The sequence below is a fragment of the Chenopodium album genome, chromosome 17 (genome assembly GCF_948465745.1).
Source record: "Chenopodium album chromosome 17, dcCheAlbu1.1, whole genome shotgun sequence".
Lineage (NCBI taxonomy): Eukaryota > Viridiplantae > Streptophyta > Magnoliopsida > Caryophyllales > Amaranthaceae > Chenopodium > Chenopodium album.
The window spans coordinates 3902871-3920251 of NC_137850.1; the positions used below are offsets into that span (position 1 = coordinate 3902871).

Here is a 17381-nt window from a genome sequence, read left to right on the forward strand (position 1 = left end):
TATTGGGTTTTCCTGGTAAGGTTTTTAATGAGGCAGCATCTTGAGCGTATTATGAAGAATGTTGTACTCTTTTTCCTTAATTATATTAGGTTTTTATCCCATAGGGTTTTTCCTATTAAGGTTTTAACGAGGCACAATCTTCGATAATGGACATCCAAGGGGGAGTGTTATGAAAATATTGTGTGGATATCCATTATCCTTATATCATTCCGCAACATTCTAGATCTAGGGTTTATTGTTATCTAAACAAACCCTAGTTATTGTATTTTATGTATATATACCCCTAATATATGAAATAATATATACAGATTAATTTTCTCTCAATCTTCTCTCCTATTCCCTTTATTTTATAACAGTATTTTCTTATATATCCGCTAAAATTTAAAATAATACTAATAAAAAGGTGAAAATTTATCAAATGGTATGAAGGGAAAAAAAATCAAATAAAAGCAAAAAAACTTATTAAAGGGTATGGAAGAACTTGTCAAAGGGTATAAAAGAAAACAAATTAAAAGTTAGACTTGGCAAACAGGTCATTCGGGTCGGGTTCGGGTCGGGTCAATTCAGGTCGGGTCAGCAAATGTTCGGGTCGAGTCGGGTCGATTCAAGTTTCGGGTCAAATTCAGGTCAGCACTTCGGGTTAAGTTTGGGTCGGGTCAAGTTCGGGTCGAGTCTGTTCGGGTCGGGTCAATTTTTAGGATCAATTTTCGGGTCAATTTCGGGTCGAGTCAATTCGGGTCGGGTCTATTCGGGTCAAGTTTGTGTCGAGTCACCAAAATAAATTCACTTAAAAAAATAGTTGGAAAAATAAAGTAAAATCGTTAAAAAAAAATCGTGGGTACATATTACTTAGGAAAGAAAGAAGCCCTAAACTAAGTAATTCACCATTTCACCCTATTCACTTTAGGATTCGGGTCATTATGGGTCAGGTCGATTCGGGTCAATCAATTCGGGTTAAAATCGGGTCAGGTTACTTTGGGTTTCGAGTCATTCGGGTCGGGTCATGTTCGAGTTTTAGGTCAATTTCGGGTCAGGTCATTCGGGTCGGGTCACTTCGGGTCATCGGGTTATGTTCGGGTCAACTCCATTTCGGGTCGGGTTTGGGTCGGGTCGAGTTAGTTCGGGTTCGGGTCATTTTCGGGTCAATGATTTCGGGTCAACTTTCGGGTTACAGGTCGGGTCAATCGGGTCGGGTCAGAATTGCCAGATCTAATAAAAGTGAAAGTAACTATGAGTGTTAAAACATGGGGGAAGGCATTCAAATACTCAACTTAAACAACCAAAGATATTCAATAAAACATGAGAATTCTGTGCTCTGTAGTCTCGATCTGCAAGTGCCATAGCTTTAATCTTCTGGCTTCTTGTAGTCCTTTGAGCACCGTGTTCAGAAAGTCAGCTTCTGTGTTCTGTTGTTGCAGCTGGTCCTTCCCTTGCTGTTAGCTATAAAAAGTTTAGGGAGTAGCTTCCCTTTTCCTCTGCTGTCAAAAAAAAAACATGGGCATTAATTACCATCCCAGCCAAGTTGTTATTTAGTAATGTTAGCTTATTAAATAATATTTGTACTTTGTTTACCATTTCAGATTCTGAGACTCAATTAATGTGAGGTTGTAGACGTCGTTTGAAGTACGCCTACGTTACGTGGAGCATACATGAATATGTTTGGCAATTATAGGAACAAAGTTAGATTTGACATGAAAAAAAAGTAGAGAGCCGCAAACAAGTTTTTAAGGAACTTGTAAACCGTTCATGGATTATTAAAAGCAACCACGAAAAGTCTAAAGGCAACAAACGATTTGATCCATGAAGGTTACACCCTATTCATAATCCATGAGAATACTAGCTAACTGCATAGTGGTCCTAATAAACCATAATTGAATATTCAGGGATGATAGTACGGATTGAGCCATGAACCCAATGCCACTCGTATTGGCCTCTACTCGATTCTTATAACAACATATATTAATTCATTAATTGCAACCCAAAAGACATACAAACAATATTCAATTCGCTCCAAACTAATTAATCTAAGTCGGTTGAATGTTTAATGCACACATCAATCTAATTATTGTGATCACTGAGTTAAGCAACAAAATTAATGGGAATCTAAACCAGTTGTCCAAATCATCTTATTAATTAGGCATGATTTTCAATTACATATTCCCAATTAATCATGCAATATGGATGATCAAAATACATTAAATAAACCAAATACATTAAATAATCATGCATGCATAAAAATATTGAAAGCAACTTGATAATATAATCAAAGGAACGAATTAAAGCATCCTAAACATGATACTAAATAATTATTAATAGAATCCTATACTAACGAGATTAATATAACGCCTAAACATGATACTAATAATTAGAAAATAACCCTATACATGATGGTAGCAAGAATAAATATTGTAGAATTAATTAAATAAAAGAATAATTAAATTTCGATTGCGAAACTTTGCAACTACATCATGAATAAACCGTTAGTAAATTTCAATAAAAATATAAAAATCAAATAAACTACGTTAAATTAAATAAAAAAAACAATTAAATTGAGTTTAGATTAAAACCCTCAGGGTTTACGATCAACCTTTTACGTTGTGGACCGCCAATAGAGCTTTGAGTAAAGTATTAATGTCTTGGAACACTTGAAGGGGAAATTTTTAAAGGTTTAGAAAGATGGAAGATAAAGAGAATAAGAGTATTAGGGAGAAAGAGCAGAAAACGGTGCCCGCAACCCACGAAATCACCGCGCCGCAACCACTGCCGCGTAATGTTGCGCCGCGGGGGAATTCTAGTTTTTGTGGTTTTGTTTTTATCATAACTTTTGATCTCGAATTCAAATTAAGATAAATAATATATCGTTGGAAAACTCAAGAAGTCTACTTTCCGACTCAATTGGAATCAGGTCAATATCTTATCTTGATTAAATATATGGTCAAAATGGTGCAAGGGTGTCGGACTGTCGATTTTGGAAAGAGTTAAGTATTTTGTTCATATCTTTTTTTTTGTTTTAGCTCGTAATTGGGCTTATGATATATCATTGGAAATATTTCAGGGGCTATCCAACCATGTTAGATTTGTTCATAATATGTATTTTTTCATAATAATTACATAGCACAAAAAATCAGATTTGCTCGATTTTAGGACTGCAGTTACAAAAAGAGGAAATTGGACTAAGATAGGTAGATTTTAGGCTAAGAAAAGCGTTAGGGCTTTTGAAATGGCTAGAATGACTTATGAAATGATAGAAAATGATGATGGCATGAATTTCAAAGAAAAAATCGGGTGTTACTTTCTTTCTATACTCTACTCGAATCAAATGGCGATGAAATTTTTTACTCATCATCGTATTTCGGTCGGGGAAACATTTATAGGTGTCTATAGATCAAGTATTAGTTATAAAGGAAGTATATATGTTTTGTTCGTGGTAGCCCTACAAATCGAGTTTGCTCTACGAGATAAGGCGAATAAGGGAAGCTTCATAATATGGTCATATCAGATTTGCTAGTTGGCATGCTCGGTCGGGCTAAGTCGCTTAGTCAGACCGGAGGGACAAAGTTATTCAATTCTCTGGATTTTTTTATTTTTATTCTCATTCTTCATATGACGACTCTTTGAGATATGACTGGGGACTACTCTATGTCTCTATGGTTTTATTTGAGTTCCCTTGTGTTATTTAAGGACCATTTAGGTGATCAATTAGATATTTAGAGATCACAACTTTTGACACCTTTTTAAGCCAATATTAATATTTAAGACTACTTGTATATCTTGTTCTTTCTCCATTATAGTGAATTTTGAATCCTCCACCAGTGGATGAAGGTCTAATTTTATCGAACCACGTGAATTCACAAGTGCATCTTAATTGTTGAATTGTTGATCATTATAATTTGTGTCAAATCATTACACTGCCATGTCATCAGCTATTATATAGGCGAGGAGTCTTGCAAAAGGGGGCATAATATTTTATTCAATAACCATGTTACGATAGCCGGTTAAAACTTTAACCAGGTTATTGTGTTTCTCACTCCTTATTTTTCTCTCTCTACAGTTGTTTATAATATTTTTACACTCTCTTTCCTAACAACCACCCTAAATGGTTAATGATAAGTATGCTCTAAATGTACGACTAATTTAACTTAACCACGTAAATTTTTGTATTCTTTGTTTATCTTCTCATTATTTTTCTCATTGACGCAAACTAGATATAGCCTTAAAACTTCAATGGCTAGTAAACTTAATGAGGCGACCTAAACATAACTTTAATCTTGGATGATGGAACAGCATACTAACTACATAAGTCTATACTCTTTAGTCCTTATAACCTTTTAAGTAAGCAATTAGTATATGGATCATATTCACAGCATCTTTCCATAACAATGATTGAAAATCAAATCAACTCAACAAATTACAAACTGAAATGCGCGTGTAATAAAAAGGGGCGTGATATTAGGATTATGCTTAGACCAACACGTGGTAGGACCTAAAGAGTACCTTTTTATTTATTTTTGTATTAACTTAAAATCCTAAATTCATCAGATACTATATAAATCAGTTTTTTTTTTTTTTTTTTTTTTTTAAAGTGGGGTCCACTTTTTCTTTTTTTTTTAGAAGTTTGCAAATTAACCCACTCGCGCCTAACTTCCTCACTCTCTATCTTTCTCTCTCCTCCTCATCAAACAAACTGCAACTCCCCTTTAACTTTCTCTCTCCTCTTTTTTTCTCTCTCCTCTTTCGTGCTCAACTGAAGTTCATCGTCAAATGTTGAGTGGAGGATAATCATCTTTTTTTGCCCTAACTTTAACTGGTAATTTTGGTACTAATTTTGTGTGTTTTTGTTTGATTTTGATTTTGTCGATGACTTTTAGGTTTTTTTTTTTTTTTTTTTTTTTCAAATTTTTTATCCGATGTTGATTTTTGATTTTTTGTGATTGTGAAATTAGGGTTTTGCTGGTTTGTTTGTGGTTTTTGTTTTGTGTTTTTTTGGGAGATGAACAACGAACGGCCGCCTGAGCCTTTGGATTTCTTCATTTGGACTGTTGAGGTATTGATTTCTGTGTTCAATTTCGCCAAATTTGGAGTTGGATCTTGAATTATTTTTTGTGTAATTTTTACTGTTCATAAAGTTTCTCATGTTAATTCTTTATTTTAATGTGTACTTTGTTGTTAATTTCATTGCTTCATGAATCATGAGTACTACTTTGGACTCTTGGCAAAATGTGACATGAAGTATTAATTATGTTATATTTGATCATTTGACTGATTTGCCTTTCTAAAGTAAGGATAATTCGATGTTTTGCTTAGGGAAAAGATGAAGAGTGCCATGAATTGTTTAATTTTTGTTAGAATTTAGATTATAGAACCTCTGGATTGAGAATTGTATTATTGGTTAAGGGAGGCAATTGATAAGCTTCAGTAAGATTCAAGACGGGAAATGAGGAATGTTAGTTGGCGCGTCGATGATAATGGCTCCATTAGGTGTAATGGAAGACTTGTTAAAAAAATTTGAAGGGTTTTAGCTTATGCTTTCTTTATCCATTTTCAATTTAAGGTACAATGGAAGAGGGTTTGACTCTAAAGCGACTTTATGATTTTCTGTTTTCCTTATGCATATGGTCTATTCAGCTCAGACTTTTGGAATAAAGGACATTACATTTGGAACTTGGAAGTCTCTTTCTGATTGGAGATGATCATTTGTTCGATAATGTCTATGTGCTGTCAATATTGCTGCTTTAATTCTTTGAACATTATTAGAGGTTTTTTGGCTCTTCAAACTGGTGGTGTACTAGGGATATGTTGAATTGACTTTCCCGAGTTCAAATTCTGTTAAATTCTAGATCTTTCACCTCCCAATATCATTTGGTAGACCTCCACTTGCTCGAATTTCTGCCAAGAGCATCGATGACTGACTAACTTCAGAGCATGGAGCCATAGACACCCATTAACTATCTACCAACCGTCTTGCCTCTCCTTCCTACGCTCAATTTGCCTTAGACTTTTAGGTCAATCTCATCCTTTTCCCCATTTTTTAGCAACATACTTCTGATTTCTTAGTTCTGTAAAGAGATTATAGACTTGGAAACACAATAACTGAATATGACTCATTACACACTTGTCCCACTTTTTATATAAAAGAAAATCATTTATTAACTTTTGGTGATTGTTGAGGATTTTGAGTGTCTGGTAAATCTACTGCATGAATACAAAAGTGATCATCATTTATTCTACTATAAATTGAGCTATCGGTTTTTTCTCCTTCCAGTATGGCTTTTGTTGTCATGAGTTTTTCTGGATGGGTTCACCCAGGGGACCTTCTGGTAATATTTACTATTTTTTGTATGGGATTTCACTCCGTGTTTGATTTCAGCTTTGCTAGGCTTTGGTCTCATTTTATGTAATGTTATCACTTTTTGGGGAAAAAGGCTTATGTTTCTTTGACTAAATCACTGCACCATTTTTTACAAAAGCAGTATTATTTGTGTATTCGATAACATTTATGATTCTCATCATTGAACCAAAATTCTATAATATTCATTACATTCATAAAACCTGTAAAAATGACATGTCCTGGTAACACCTGGTCAAAGTTTTGATTTTGGTTTGGCTTGATTTCCATTATCATTTGTTAAGCTGATTTGTCTTTGTTCTTCATTGGAGTGTCATTGGTTTGATCAAGGATTTTTTTGGGCATGGTTTCTTGTTCTTCATTGGAGTGTCATTATCGTTTTTAATGCTTGATTTCCTCTACTTTGTTTGATTTTCTTGGAGTGTTCTTTTTTATTACGCACTGCTCTTTCACAGAGCTTCAATTGATGAGCTTTAGGAAATGCAAGGAATAAAGATAATTTGAAATATTTTGTTATTTGACTGTTTGCTTGATGTTTTACTGCTTTTGTTTCTATTGCTTACTCTCATCGATGTGCTGAATTTTGATGATGATTTTAATTGTGCACACCAAGTTGCTCTCAATATGTTTCTTTCTTTTTACCAGAGAGAGTCTCAGTACTTCTTATACAGCTTTTTTTTTTTCTTTGCAGGATGTTGGTATGTGGTTAGAAGAAATAAATCTTGGTAGCTACCGCCAAATTTTCAAGGAAAATGGTGTTAATGGCGAGTACTTGGAGGGAATGTCCATGTTCACAACAGAGCAGATACTTAGGTTTATTAGGCGCTGCCATATGAAATGGGGGGACTTCATCACACTTTGCAAGGAATTGAGGCGAATAAAAGGTTCCAACATCTTTTATCTTCCATTTTCATAAAGCACCCAATTTATTTCGCGGGGGAGAGGGGGGGTAGGAGGGGGTGGGGTGTGGGGGGGGGGGGGGGGGGGGTAAGAGAAGCAACACAAAATGGTAACAACATCTTGCTTTTATGCATCAGAAGTCTGAAAACCAATCATGTGTTGGCTTCATGGTTTGAGGCAAAGAAGGCAAAAGAAAAGCATTTGCTAGTTGCTTGAGTAATTGAGGACAACTCATCATAATCATAAAGTGGATATCTTTTAACTCTAGTTAAGCAAAAAATGCCTTCTCAGATCTTCATAGTTTTCGTCAAAAAAAGGTTTCACCTTTTTAGAACTTTCTTTAACTTTTGACTAGCAGAAAACTGTAATGACGGTTTTCGCCATACTTGTCATCCAGTATAAATTATGATTATTTTTACTTTACTCGATTTTCATCAGGTGCATGTTTTTCAAACCACATCATTAGATTTCTGTCGATCCATATGTGTGGAACAACATTAGTTGCTTTCTTCAGTTTGAATTAAAAGCATGTGAATCTAGCTTATCATGTATGCTGTGAATTAGAGCGTGTTTTTGGAACAATTCATGATTGAAATGCTGAAGCTCTATAATTATTGCAAGAATACAAAGTTCTTCTCAACATTAACTTAATTATAGGCGAACTAATTCATTATTAATGCTTTTAAGTACAGGTTTATGTGCTGACTGCATGACGTTTTATATATTGTTCAGTGGCTTGCTTGAAAGGGGAGCAAAAGGTTCGTCGGCCATGGTGGGCCCCTTCCTGCTTGTCTGTAGTCTTTGTCAAGGCGGCTAAACGCAACAGACAGTCGCGTGTTGTATCACTAAAGCTCGAACCATGATAGTAGATGGTACATCTTGTACGTATATTTTACACATTTTGCTTAGTGAAAAGGATGAAGAACAAGGAAAATATCACCTTGATGTCTTCAAGTTGAGCGTAGTGTTGCATCAGTTCTTCTTTGGGAATCACTTTCAAGGAAGTTCTCTATAATGTTGGTGATTTGTAGATGTATCATTTGTATGTAACTGAAGAAGAATGATAATGGTTGCGAGGCTTCTCGATAAATCAATGTAAACTCTCTGACAGAAGAAACCCATACTAGTTGGCCTTACTATGGTGATTGTATTCCTTGTACTTGTGCCTTGGTCTATTGTTTTTCTTTTGGTTCTATTTTTTGGATAAGATTGCTTCTAGTTTCGCTGTCCCATACCTCGGTGTATACTGCATAGCTTGAACCATGAGTCCATTATGCACCAAAGAATAAATTTAAGTACAAACTTAATGACTGATTATAGGTGTTGAAGTAGCAATAAGTAGGCCAAGTGTTGTCCATTTGTACCTAATATATGTATCAGCAGCTTTCTTTTGAATTAGAAAAGCGAAGTTGTGAATGTGCTTTTGAAGCTTGCTGATATTCATGGTACTTCTGATTTGGTGTGTTACTATAGAGGACTGATTATAGACTAATGTTCCCTTGAGTTTTATATGCACGGTGCAGTGTTTAACGTCTGTTGTACAACACTAACTGTGAACTCCGACAAAACAAATATTTGAAAAGTCGATGTATTCACATGTCTTAACTGCATGAGCAAGTGACCATAATCGAAGATGCTCCAGTGCTTGATCGGGTGGTTGAGGTCTCTTTGTCCAAGTTTTTGGAAAGTCGATGTATTCACTTGGAAAGTCGATGTATTCACATGTCTAACTGGGATGCATCAGCTTGATGATGACATAGTTATAAATTAATTACTCGGTAACGCAATTGATGCGCTCATTTTTCCGACTCTTTTAACACACTGAAGTGCTATTCCTATCATAGTTTGCTACTGTGTATAATCTGTAGATGAATGCAGATTAACTTATAGCCTGTTCATCTACCTCACTCGCATTCTATGCCCTAAAAACACCGCAAATTTTCTTCATTCTTCAGGATTTTAAGCTTCAACCATCTCTAAACACTAAGGCACATGAACCAGATTCTCCTTTTATATACTTCTTATATCATACACTCCTACACATTTTTCAACTTCTTCCAAGTTTTGGTGATTTTTGACACAATAACACAACTTAGCCTTATGTTCAACTAGTGAATCTTTCAAGTTCTCAGAGAACCATCACACGGGCTACTAAAAAATTACAAGTTGAAACTCTTATTCAAACTCGCTTGTCAACTGGTAGATAATTCTGCTCAAATTTCACAATATTTGAATAAAAATCAAATGTTCAACAACCAAGCAAGCAGGTTCAGATTCCTCACAAACTTTTCAAACACTTCATAGTATCATACAGACAGACATGGTAAACAGTATTTAAGAGTCAAAAGAGCTAGAATCACATAAGCATACTATGGCATCAAAAACAGTAAATCAATGATTTCAGCAAGCCGGCAATTAACCACTTCGCTCAGCAGCTAACCATACTGATTACAGACACTAGTGGCTCAATTGACTAGAATTTTCATTTTCAAGTCTCAAAAGTTAAAAAGATGTTTTACAAGAACACACACTAAGGAATCCGATTGAAGACATCAATCAGCATGCAATATTGGGACTTTTTTCCTTCAATATTTCCATATCAAGAGCAGACATAATTAAACTATGTACTGAATTATAAGGCCATTCAGGTTCTTTTGTTTCAGGACGCCCAACTTGTTAAGAAGGGGTGTCCTAAACAAGTAGGTTCAACTAGAAATAGGTCCCTTCTGGAGGTTGAACAAGTTTCCGGTTGTGGGGTGCAGCCATTTCTTTCCTCAGCTGAGTCAGAATGTCCTCCATAGTGTACTCTCTCTGCCAATTAACCAGCATTCCAAACTTCTTTGGTTCAACCTGCCACCCACAACATTACACATAAATGACTTCCCACAGACTACAGGGCACAGGATAAAAAATGTAGAAATTAATGAAATGTTATGGATTAACAGAAATGGTTCCATCTCATATTAACAGAAAATCAGCCATCTACATGACAGATCATATGCAATACATACTTCTGATTTTCAAAAGGAGAAGAACAACAAAAAATTCATATTGTTATGCTTATGCTTCAATTATTACAGAGATGGTATTCAGTGGTAATTAAAATTGATAGAGGGGGGGGGGGGGGGGGGGGTGGGGGGCGGAGGTGAACCCATGGAGATAGAGTCACATTATCATATAATTCCCAAGGTACAGACAATCAAACCAAAATTACAAGAGACCAGCTTCACTTTCCACAGCTGCAAAGGACCTCATGATGTAGAAATATTATTTATCATAGAGAATACATAATCTTCAAAGGGACATCCTTGAAAGGCCATAAAAAGGAAAAAAGATATACATATTTCACATCATCAGGTAGAAAACTATAGACAATTAAACATTACCATTCCACTCTCAGGATTCACACAAGTCATGTTGACCCTTGTGTGGAAGCGAACAGTTGGAGGTTTCTCTGGATAATCTTTGTCACAAAAAAGCTTCAACTGATAAATGCGGCCTTCATGTACACTCTGATACAAAAACCAACACAAATCTTCAAATAAACTACAACCACAAAAAATAAAAAAGAAAACACAAATGAACCATGAAGCACAAGCAATGCACATCCAAAGGTTCACCAGAAACTGAAACCCCTTTGGTCAAATGATCAACAATACAATCCAAAAATCCAAGGCCAAATGAACCCAAGAAAAGGGAAATAAATAAAGTTCGAAAAGTAAATAGCTTGAAACTAAACTGATCGCAGAACAAAACTGGTGTGTAATAGCTGATTCTCACACCTGGTGGGAATGGGGTTTAGGACTAGTAGAACTAGAAAGAGAGAAAATTGAAGATCACGGACAAGAAACTAAGTTTCTTCCACAAGCGCACATGAAACAATATGGATTTCTCAATTAAATTAGACTTTAGAGAAATTATGAACACAATATTCGATCTTGACAGCTTAATTACCCCAGCACTATAACAAAAGGAAATATGATCTAAGTTCTACAAAGCCAATCAGAAAAATTCTGATCAACTATACTAAAGAAGAATAAATCCAGCTGTATTATTAATCAATTATCCTAAAACAAAGTATCACCAACAATAATGAGGGGCTGCATCATCTAAAACAATGATGTAAAAAAGATGTACTCTTATCCAAAAGCAGCAAAATAAAACAAGGAAAACACAACTCACGTTGTGAGGGCCAATGATAGTTCCCGTCCAAGAGCGCATGTAAATATCATCACTGTCATCCATCCCATAGCTGACACTCCCATCTCCAATCCCTTTCTCACCACGTTCAAGTTCTTCCAGCAACCTGAAGTTTCTGGGAACTGCATAGCCAAATCAACAGAGTATAATTAGACATAAAAGCTTTTGCAGCTTTAAATGAAACATCAATTGATGTCTAAAAGCAACTTGAATCAGCCAATAAGGGCAATAGCAACGGTATGCCATCTTACATTCTCAAAGTCAAAACATGTAACATGGCTTATAACCCAAGCAATTAAAAAAAGGACCAGAATACTTGAAGACGAATCAATTGGAAAATGCAGGCTAACAAAAGATTAATATACGAAGTACTAAAATTCTAAAAAAGGACACATGCTGCCATTAAGATTCACTATCAGACTTGCCGGTAAAATTCACTATCGCCGCTTTAGGCCTTCATAGAGAAATGCAGAGTACCTCTTGCTCCTCAACACCTAGTAGCCTGGTCTAATTAATAGGAAAATTCGTCTCCTGTTAAAGGATAGATAAACTCCCCTAAACACTAACATTTCAAAGATATTGACAAAGTCCAAAACATTGCGTTCAAATTAAGCTTCTGTTATTCTATGCTACAGAAAGCAGGTTTCATATTAACATGGCTTCTCAAAGAAACAACAACAATCTACATAGTAAAGTCAACAAATATTACAAAACTTTAAAATCAATCTCCAATTCCATAAAGTCATCTCTTATCCAAAACAAAAGAACTCTACAAAATTTCAATACCCAAACATGAAAAAAAAAAATGGCAATGATAAAATCATTCAAAATTGAAGCAGCCAATAATCAACAAACCCTAAATTGGATCCAAGAAAGCAAAACCAATGATATTGATTAGATCCTTTTATAATTGAATCAATCAGAATAACAAAAAACCCACATGACAAATCAATCGATCAAGCATAAAAATAACATTCACATACAAGAAAATCTCAAAGAACAAACAATAACCCTAAATGAAACAAGAAATACCCAATACAAAACCAAAAAAAAATAATTGAAATTTCAATATGAAAAAAGAAGGGAAGTAGAATCTACCGACGACGCTAGATCCTGCAGAACCAATCGTCATAATTGGAGAATAAAATCGAAAGAGAAAAAGGGGTACTGAGAATTGACGCAAAGTGTGTGAGAAAGAGAGAGAAAATGGTGAAGACTGAAGAGGTGTTTTGTTTGGGGACAAAGGAGAGAGAAAGAGATGAAATGGGGTGTTAATAAGGAAAGGCCACAGCCCACGGTCACGACTCACGAGATACGAGTAAAGAATCCCAGTTTGTCACCGACCCGTTTTTTGGTTAAAAAAAAAAGCCGAGGACTCGACCATTTTCAATGACAAGCTAATTGTCTCGTAAAAAAAAAAAAGACAAGCTAATTGTAACTTTTATGAGCATCTTCGATTGCAAATTTGCAAGCACTTAATTAACCAAGGATCAAGAAGGAGTTTATGCTATTACATAAAACATGTAGTGAGTGATCTCTCAAAAGGATGGCAAACGAAACTAGTGTTGCTAACAAAAAAATGATACCAAGGCAGATTCACAAACATAGCTAATAGGGGACCTATTGCTCAACAATTAGAAAACTCCTCAACATGTTTTTGAAAGCAGTTAACACTCTTGTTCATAATCTTTAGAATCGTTTCACTCTAACTACAGCCCGATTATCAATTTGAATATGCAAATTTTCAAGCACCTGATTAATTAAGGATTGCGATAGAGTTTATGCTATTACATAAAACATATAGTGAGTGATCTCTTGTAAGGATCACAAACGAAGCTAGTGTTGCTAAGAAATGAATGAGACCGAGGCTGATTCACAAACATAGCTACTAGGGGATCTATTGCTCCACAATTAGAAAACTCCTCAACATATTTTTGAAAGCAACTGTGTAGCTAACAATTTTTAGTGAATAATCCCTTGAAAGGATCACGAATGTTTAAAAAGAAGCTAGTAAGAAATGAGGATTAATTATTGCTATTGTTGTAACTGGACTAAGCAGAGGAGCAACGTTTAGGGCTTTATTCTCTCCCTAATTGTCAATCAACTTGTTACATGGAATTCACGCTTCAAAGGTATAATTATGTGATTCTTGTGTGTAATGCATGCGATCTTGTTTTAGGTGCGTATGAATATGATTCATGAAATTCCGATTAGAGTACCTAAATCCCTATAGCTATGTGATGTATGCACTCTCGTTCACAAGCTTCAAAATCATTTAACACTCTAACTACAGCCTGATTATCAATTTGAATCTGTAACATATTAATACCAAGCCTTCTCGCCATTTCCAACCCATATTTAAAACCAAGAATCTCTGCTTTAAATGAGGAATAACAAACACCATGTTGAGGGAATAAGCATAGTTGAGCTTACCAATGCACTCCCGTATGAGACCTCCATTCACTGCAGTCCCTCGAGGCATGCACCTTTTTGCGACACCATCTAAATTAAGCGCAAAGCGCCTATGGGGGGGGCAACCATTTTATAAAAGCTTCTCTTCTTGCTCTTGAAAGTTGGGCGTGTTTGCAGTATCATCACTAATAACCCTCAAGACTTCCTTAAAGCGATCCAAAAGATATTGGTTAACATCCTTGAGTATCTCTCTCCTTTTATCAAAAGCAACTGCATTTCTCCATTGCCATAACACCATATTTCAATTGCAAATTAAGTAGGCCAGAATTCAGGGGACGTGTCATTGTGTGATTGAACTTCGATATTCCTAATAATCCATTGTTACAAGGTACATGTGCGAAAATCTCTTGCGTTAGTTGGCCCACCAACTTGCCTCCATACTTCGTCACAAATTTCATATTGATGAATAATAACCTTTTTCCAAAACTTCAAGAATTCAGAAGAACATCGAGAAGAATCCAGCAAGAACATATGTGATTATATTATTTTAAATTGTTTAATGAGAATAATTCATGGCCAAAGTTTTAAATGTTTAACCCAAAAAAAAAAATGCAATTAGGCAATATTAAGGGACTAAAAGATTATTCATTAATATTCCGTAAGAGAGTGGATGTGATAGGAGATAGTCCATGGGATTACTACTTATTATGGAATGGATAAAATGGGAAAAAATTCGAATTATGTTGGAATGATGGAGGGAATAAATAAATAAGTTAAAAAAAACTTAATGCAACGAACTTATTAACCATCTAGAAATTCAGCTTAAAAATTCATCTACCTGATCAAATAAATAAACTCATGTTAGTATATGTGATGAAATGGAAGGCAATGGATGAAATTCCTTTGTTGTTTTGAAATAATATATATAACTTAATTAATAAATATTTTATTGATGCAAACTCTTGAAATGACTCCTACAATCATACTTTAATTCAAGATTTAGGGGTTAGTGCGTAGTTCAATATAACCGATAAAAATACTAGTGAAACCCTTTACAAAAATATACACAATTGAGACCGAGAAGAAAAGAGATGAAAGAAATGAGATGAAAGGGAGAAGAGTGAAGGAAAACCTCAAAGAAAAAAAAAAACCCTAGCAATGGAGGCTAGAATAATCTTTGTAGGGAACCTGAAAAACCCTCCCAACACAGAAATCCTAGAGATAACCGAGTTATTTAAAAAGTTGCATTAACTGCCAATATGTTTTACAATAAAAATATTAATGACAAAATATATCCATATTATACCTTTTTTATTTAATGTATGCAACATAAACCATCCTACAACGTTTTCTCTTGTATCGTTCACCATTGGATGTTTAATTTGCTCCCATTTGAGTGCATCTAAGCGCATAGGCGGTTTTACATGGGTTATAAATACTAAACTAGTTAGTGACCCGGGCAATGCCCCGGGCTTGTTTCTCTTCTTCATATTCAATTACATGACAAATAATTACATGCATTATATGATTATATCGTTTTTTTTTTTTAAAAAAAGATGTAATATCATTTTCAAATTGGATGCACAAATGAATTATCAAATCAATATTCAACCCCTATTCAACCCCTGAGAATAAATAGTGAATAATAAAAAAAATTACACGCACTAACTTTTGAGTGAATTATATATAAAGAAAATCAACCAATGGAATCTCGTATTAATATATAGCAAATCCTACATATTACACAATCATCAAACCAAAATGCTACTTATAGCAAATCCTACATATTGCACCATCATCAGGCCATAATTAATTTAGGGTGATTTATTAAATGTGTAAAAAATATGAGTTAAGTATGCAAAATATATCCATTGCATGCCATGTAAGGTAGAGTAAATAAATACTCACCTAACACAATACTGACCCAGTAATAAAATGTTTCTCCAAGAGGTTTAGAATGTTTAGTGTATCATTTCCTTGGATAGTTAATTTATAGGGATAAATATATTGAATACATATTGGTTACATATTTTACAAATTAAATGGGTCAAAGCAATTTAAAAACATTTTAATTATTCAATTATGACAAAACTAATTACTAATAATGGCTAGTCTATTGGTTTGCAAGTAACATTTTCTCTTTCTTTAAAGTTGAAATCAATATTTCAATTGATCATTATTCTAAGGTGTAAATTAAATCAAGCTTATTTAACTACAATAGCAAAAGTGACGTGGCAAAAATTTAAAGTGATGTGGCGAAATAACAAAAAAGAAAGAACAAATGACAAAATGACACTCCTTGTCTTGGAGTTTTAATAATAATATAGATATAGATTTTACACGTACTAACTTTTGAGTGAATTATATATAAAGAAAATCATATATAGGCCAGTAATAAAATGTTTCTCCAATAGGTTTAGAATGTTTAGTGTATCATTTCCTTGGATAAGTTAATATATAGGGATAAATATATTGAATACATATTTTACAAATTAAATGGGTCAAAGCAATTTAAAAACATTTTAATTATTCAACTTTTCAATTATGACAAAACTAATTACTAATAATGGCTAGTTTATTGGTTTGCAAGTAACATCTTCTCTTTCTTTAAAGTTGTAATCAATAATTCAATTGATCATTATTTTAAGGTGTATATTAAATCAAGCACATTTAACTACAATAGCAAAAGTGACGTGGCAAAAATTTAAAGTGATGTGGCAAAATGACAAAAAAGAAAGAACAAATGGCAAAATGACACTCCTTGTCTTGGAGTTTTAATAATAATATAGATAGGAGGGTAGAGATGTAAATTCGCATGGGTTGGGCTCAATAAAGGTGAGCTGACTTTTGTTTAACCTTGTTTCCTTTTTGAATTATATGTACCATCAAATAGGTATATAGTACCATTAAATGTTGTAGTGGTATAAATATTTGTCAAATGGTACAAATAAGTATGTAAATTGTACATCAAATACTGTACCATTGTGCGTGAGTTATAATAGTATTACTAAGACAACATATAACCTAATGGTATAATTAGGGATGACAATGGATCCGTACCCGATTCGTATCCACGGATCCATATCCGTTTTCACGGATGGATCTTAAAATTTTGGACCCGACAGATCTGGGTCGGATCTAGGTCCTGAGCTATAAAACGGATCTGGAAACGGGTCTAATTAAAATACTTGTATCCAGATCCGTTTACCCTTTTATTTAATTTTTTTTTTAAAATTTAGGCTTTTTCCACAATATGTCCATCAATGTTCATACTATTTCCCTTAATGCTCTCTTATCTTACTAACTCACATGCAGTTTACATTTTCATTTTTTTTTTTTTTTTTGTTTTTTTAGCTTGTCATTTAATTATGTAACTTAATGACTTAATCTTAGTATAATTGTTTACAATAATTTGCGATTTGTTGCTACTTTAACTTAGTTTGTTATATTTTTTTAAAAACACTTAGGCCCTGTTCACTTCACCTTAAAAAAATAATATTCAGTAAAAATAATTTTAGTTCAG

At 34.2% G+C, this 17381-nt stretch overlaps 2 protein-coding genes across 3 annotated transcripts; one reads left to right on the forward strand and one right to left on the reverse strand.

The window, feature by feature from the left end:
* The first annotated feature begins 4632 nt into the window (after positions 1-4632).
* Positions 4633-8405, forward strand: LOC145587427 (uncharacterized). 2 transcript variants are annotated; one of them, XM_081644165.1, is made up of 4 exons: positions 4633-4807; positions 4944-5044; positions 7038-7230; positions 7939-8076. In XM_081644165.1, exons 2-4 carry the CDS (start codon positions 4991-4993, stop codon positions 8061-8063), a joined length of 372 nt encoding a protein of 123 aa, XP_081500291.1. In that variant the 5' UTR covers positions 4633-4807; positions 4944-4990; the 3' UTR covers positions 8064-8076. The 2 variants fall into 2 exon arrangements, with proteins under 2 accessions (XP_081500291.1, XP_081500290.1); XM_081644164.1 differs by having other exon boundaries at positions 4643-4807; positions 7979-8405.
* Positions 8406-9707: 1302 nt separating this feature from the next.
* Positions 9708-12704, reverse strand: LOC145589397 (ubiquitin-conjugating enzyme E2 variant 1D-like). The gene is made up of 4 exons (XM_081645941.1): positions 12545-12704; positions 11429-11568; positions 10633-10758; positions 9708-10096 (listed from the first exon to the last, which is right to left on the reverse strand). The coding sequence occupies exons 1-4, from the start codon at positions 12576-12578 to the stop codon at positions 9956-9958; spliced, it is 441 nt and encodes a 146-aa protein (XP_081502067.1). The 5' UTR covers positions 12579-12704; the 3' UTR covers positions 9708-9955.
* Positions 12705-17381: the final 4677 nt, after the last annotated feature.

Bases quoted from the DNA above. Each gene is read 5' to 3' on its own strand.
- LOC145587427 (XM_081644164.1), top strand. From the start codon at position 4,991: ATGAACAACGAACGGCCGCCTGAGCCTTTGGATTTCTTCATTTGGACT. The intron at 5,045-7,037 runs GTATTGATTTCT...TTTTCTTTGCAG, and splicing joins TCTTCATTTGGACTGTTGAG to GATGTTGGTATGTGGTTAGA. The intron at 7,231-7,978 runs GTTCCAACATCT...TATATTGTTCAG, and splicing joins GGAATTGAGGCGAATAAAAG to TGGCTTGCTTGAAAGGGGAG.
- LOC145589397 (XM_081645941.1), bottom strand. From the start codon at position 12,578: ATGACGATTGGTTCTGCAGGATCTAGCGTCGTCG. The intron at 11,569-12,544 runs GTAGATTCTACT...TTGGCTATGCAG, and splicing joins TGCAGGATCTAGCGTCGTCG to TTCCCAGAAACTTCAGGTTG. The intron at 10,097-10,632 runs GTAATGTTTAAT...TGTGGGTGGCAG, and splicing joins TGAATCCTGAGAGTGGAATG to GTTGAACCAAAGAAGTTTGG.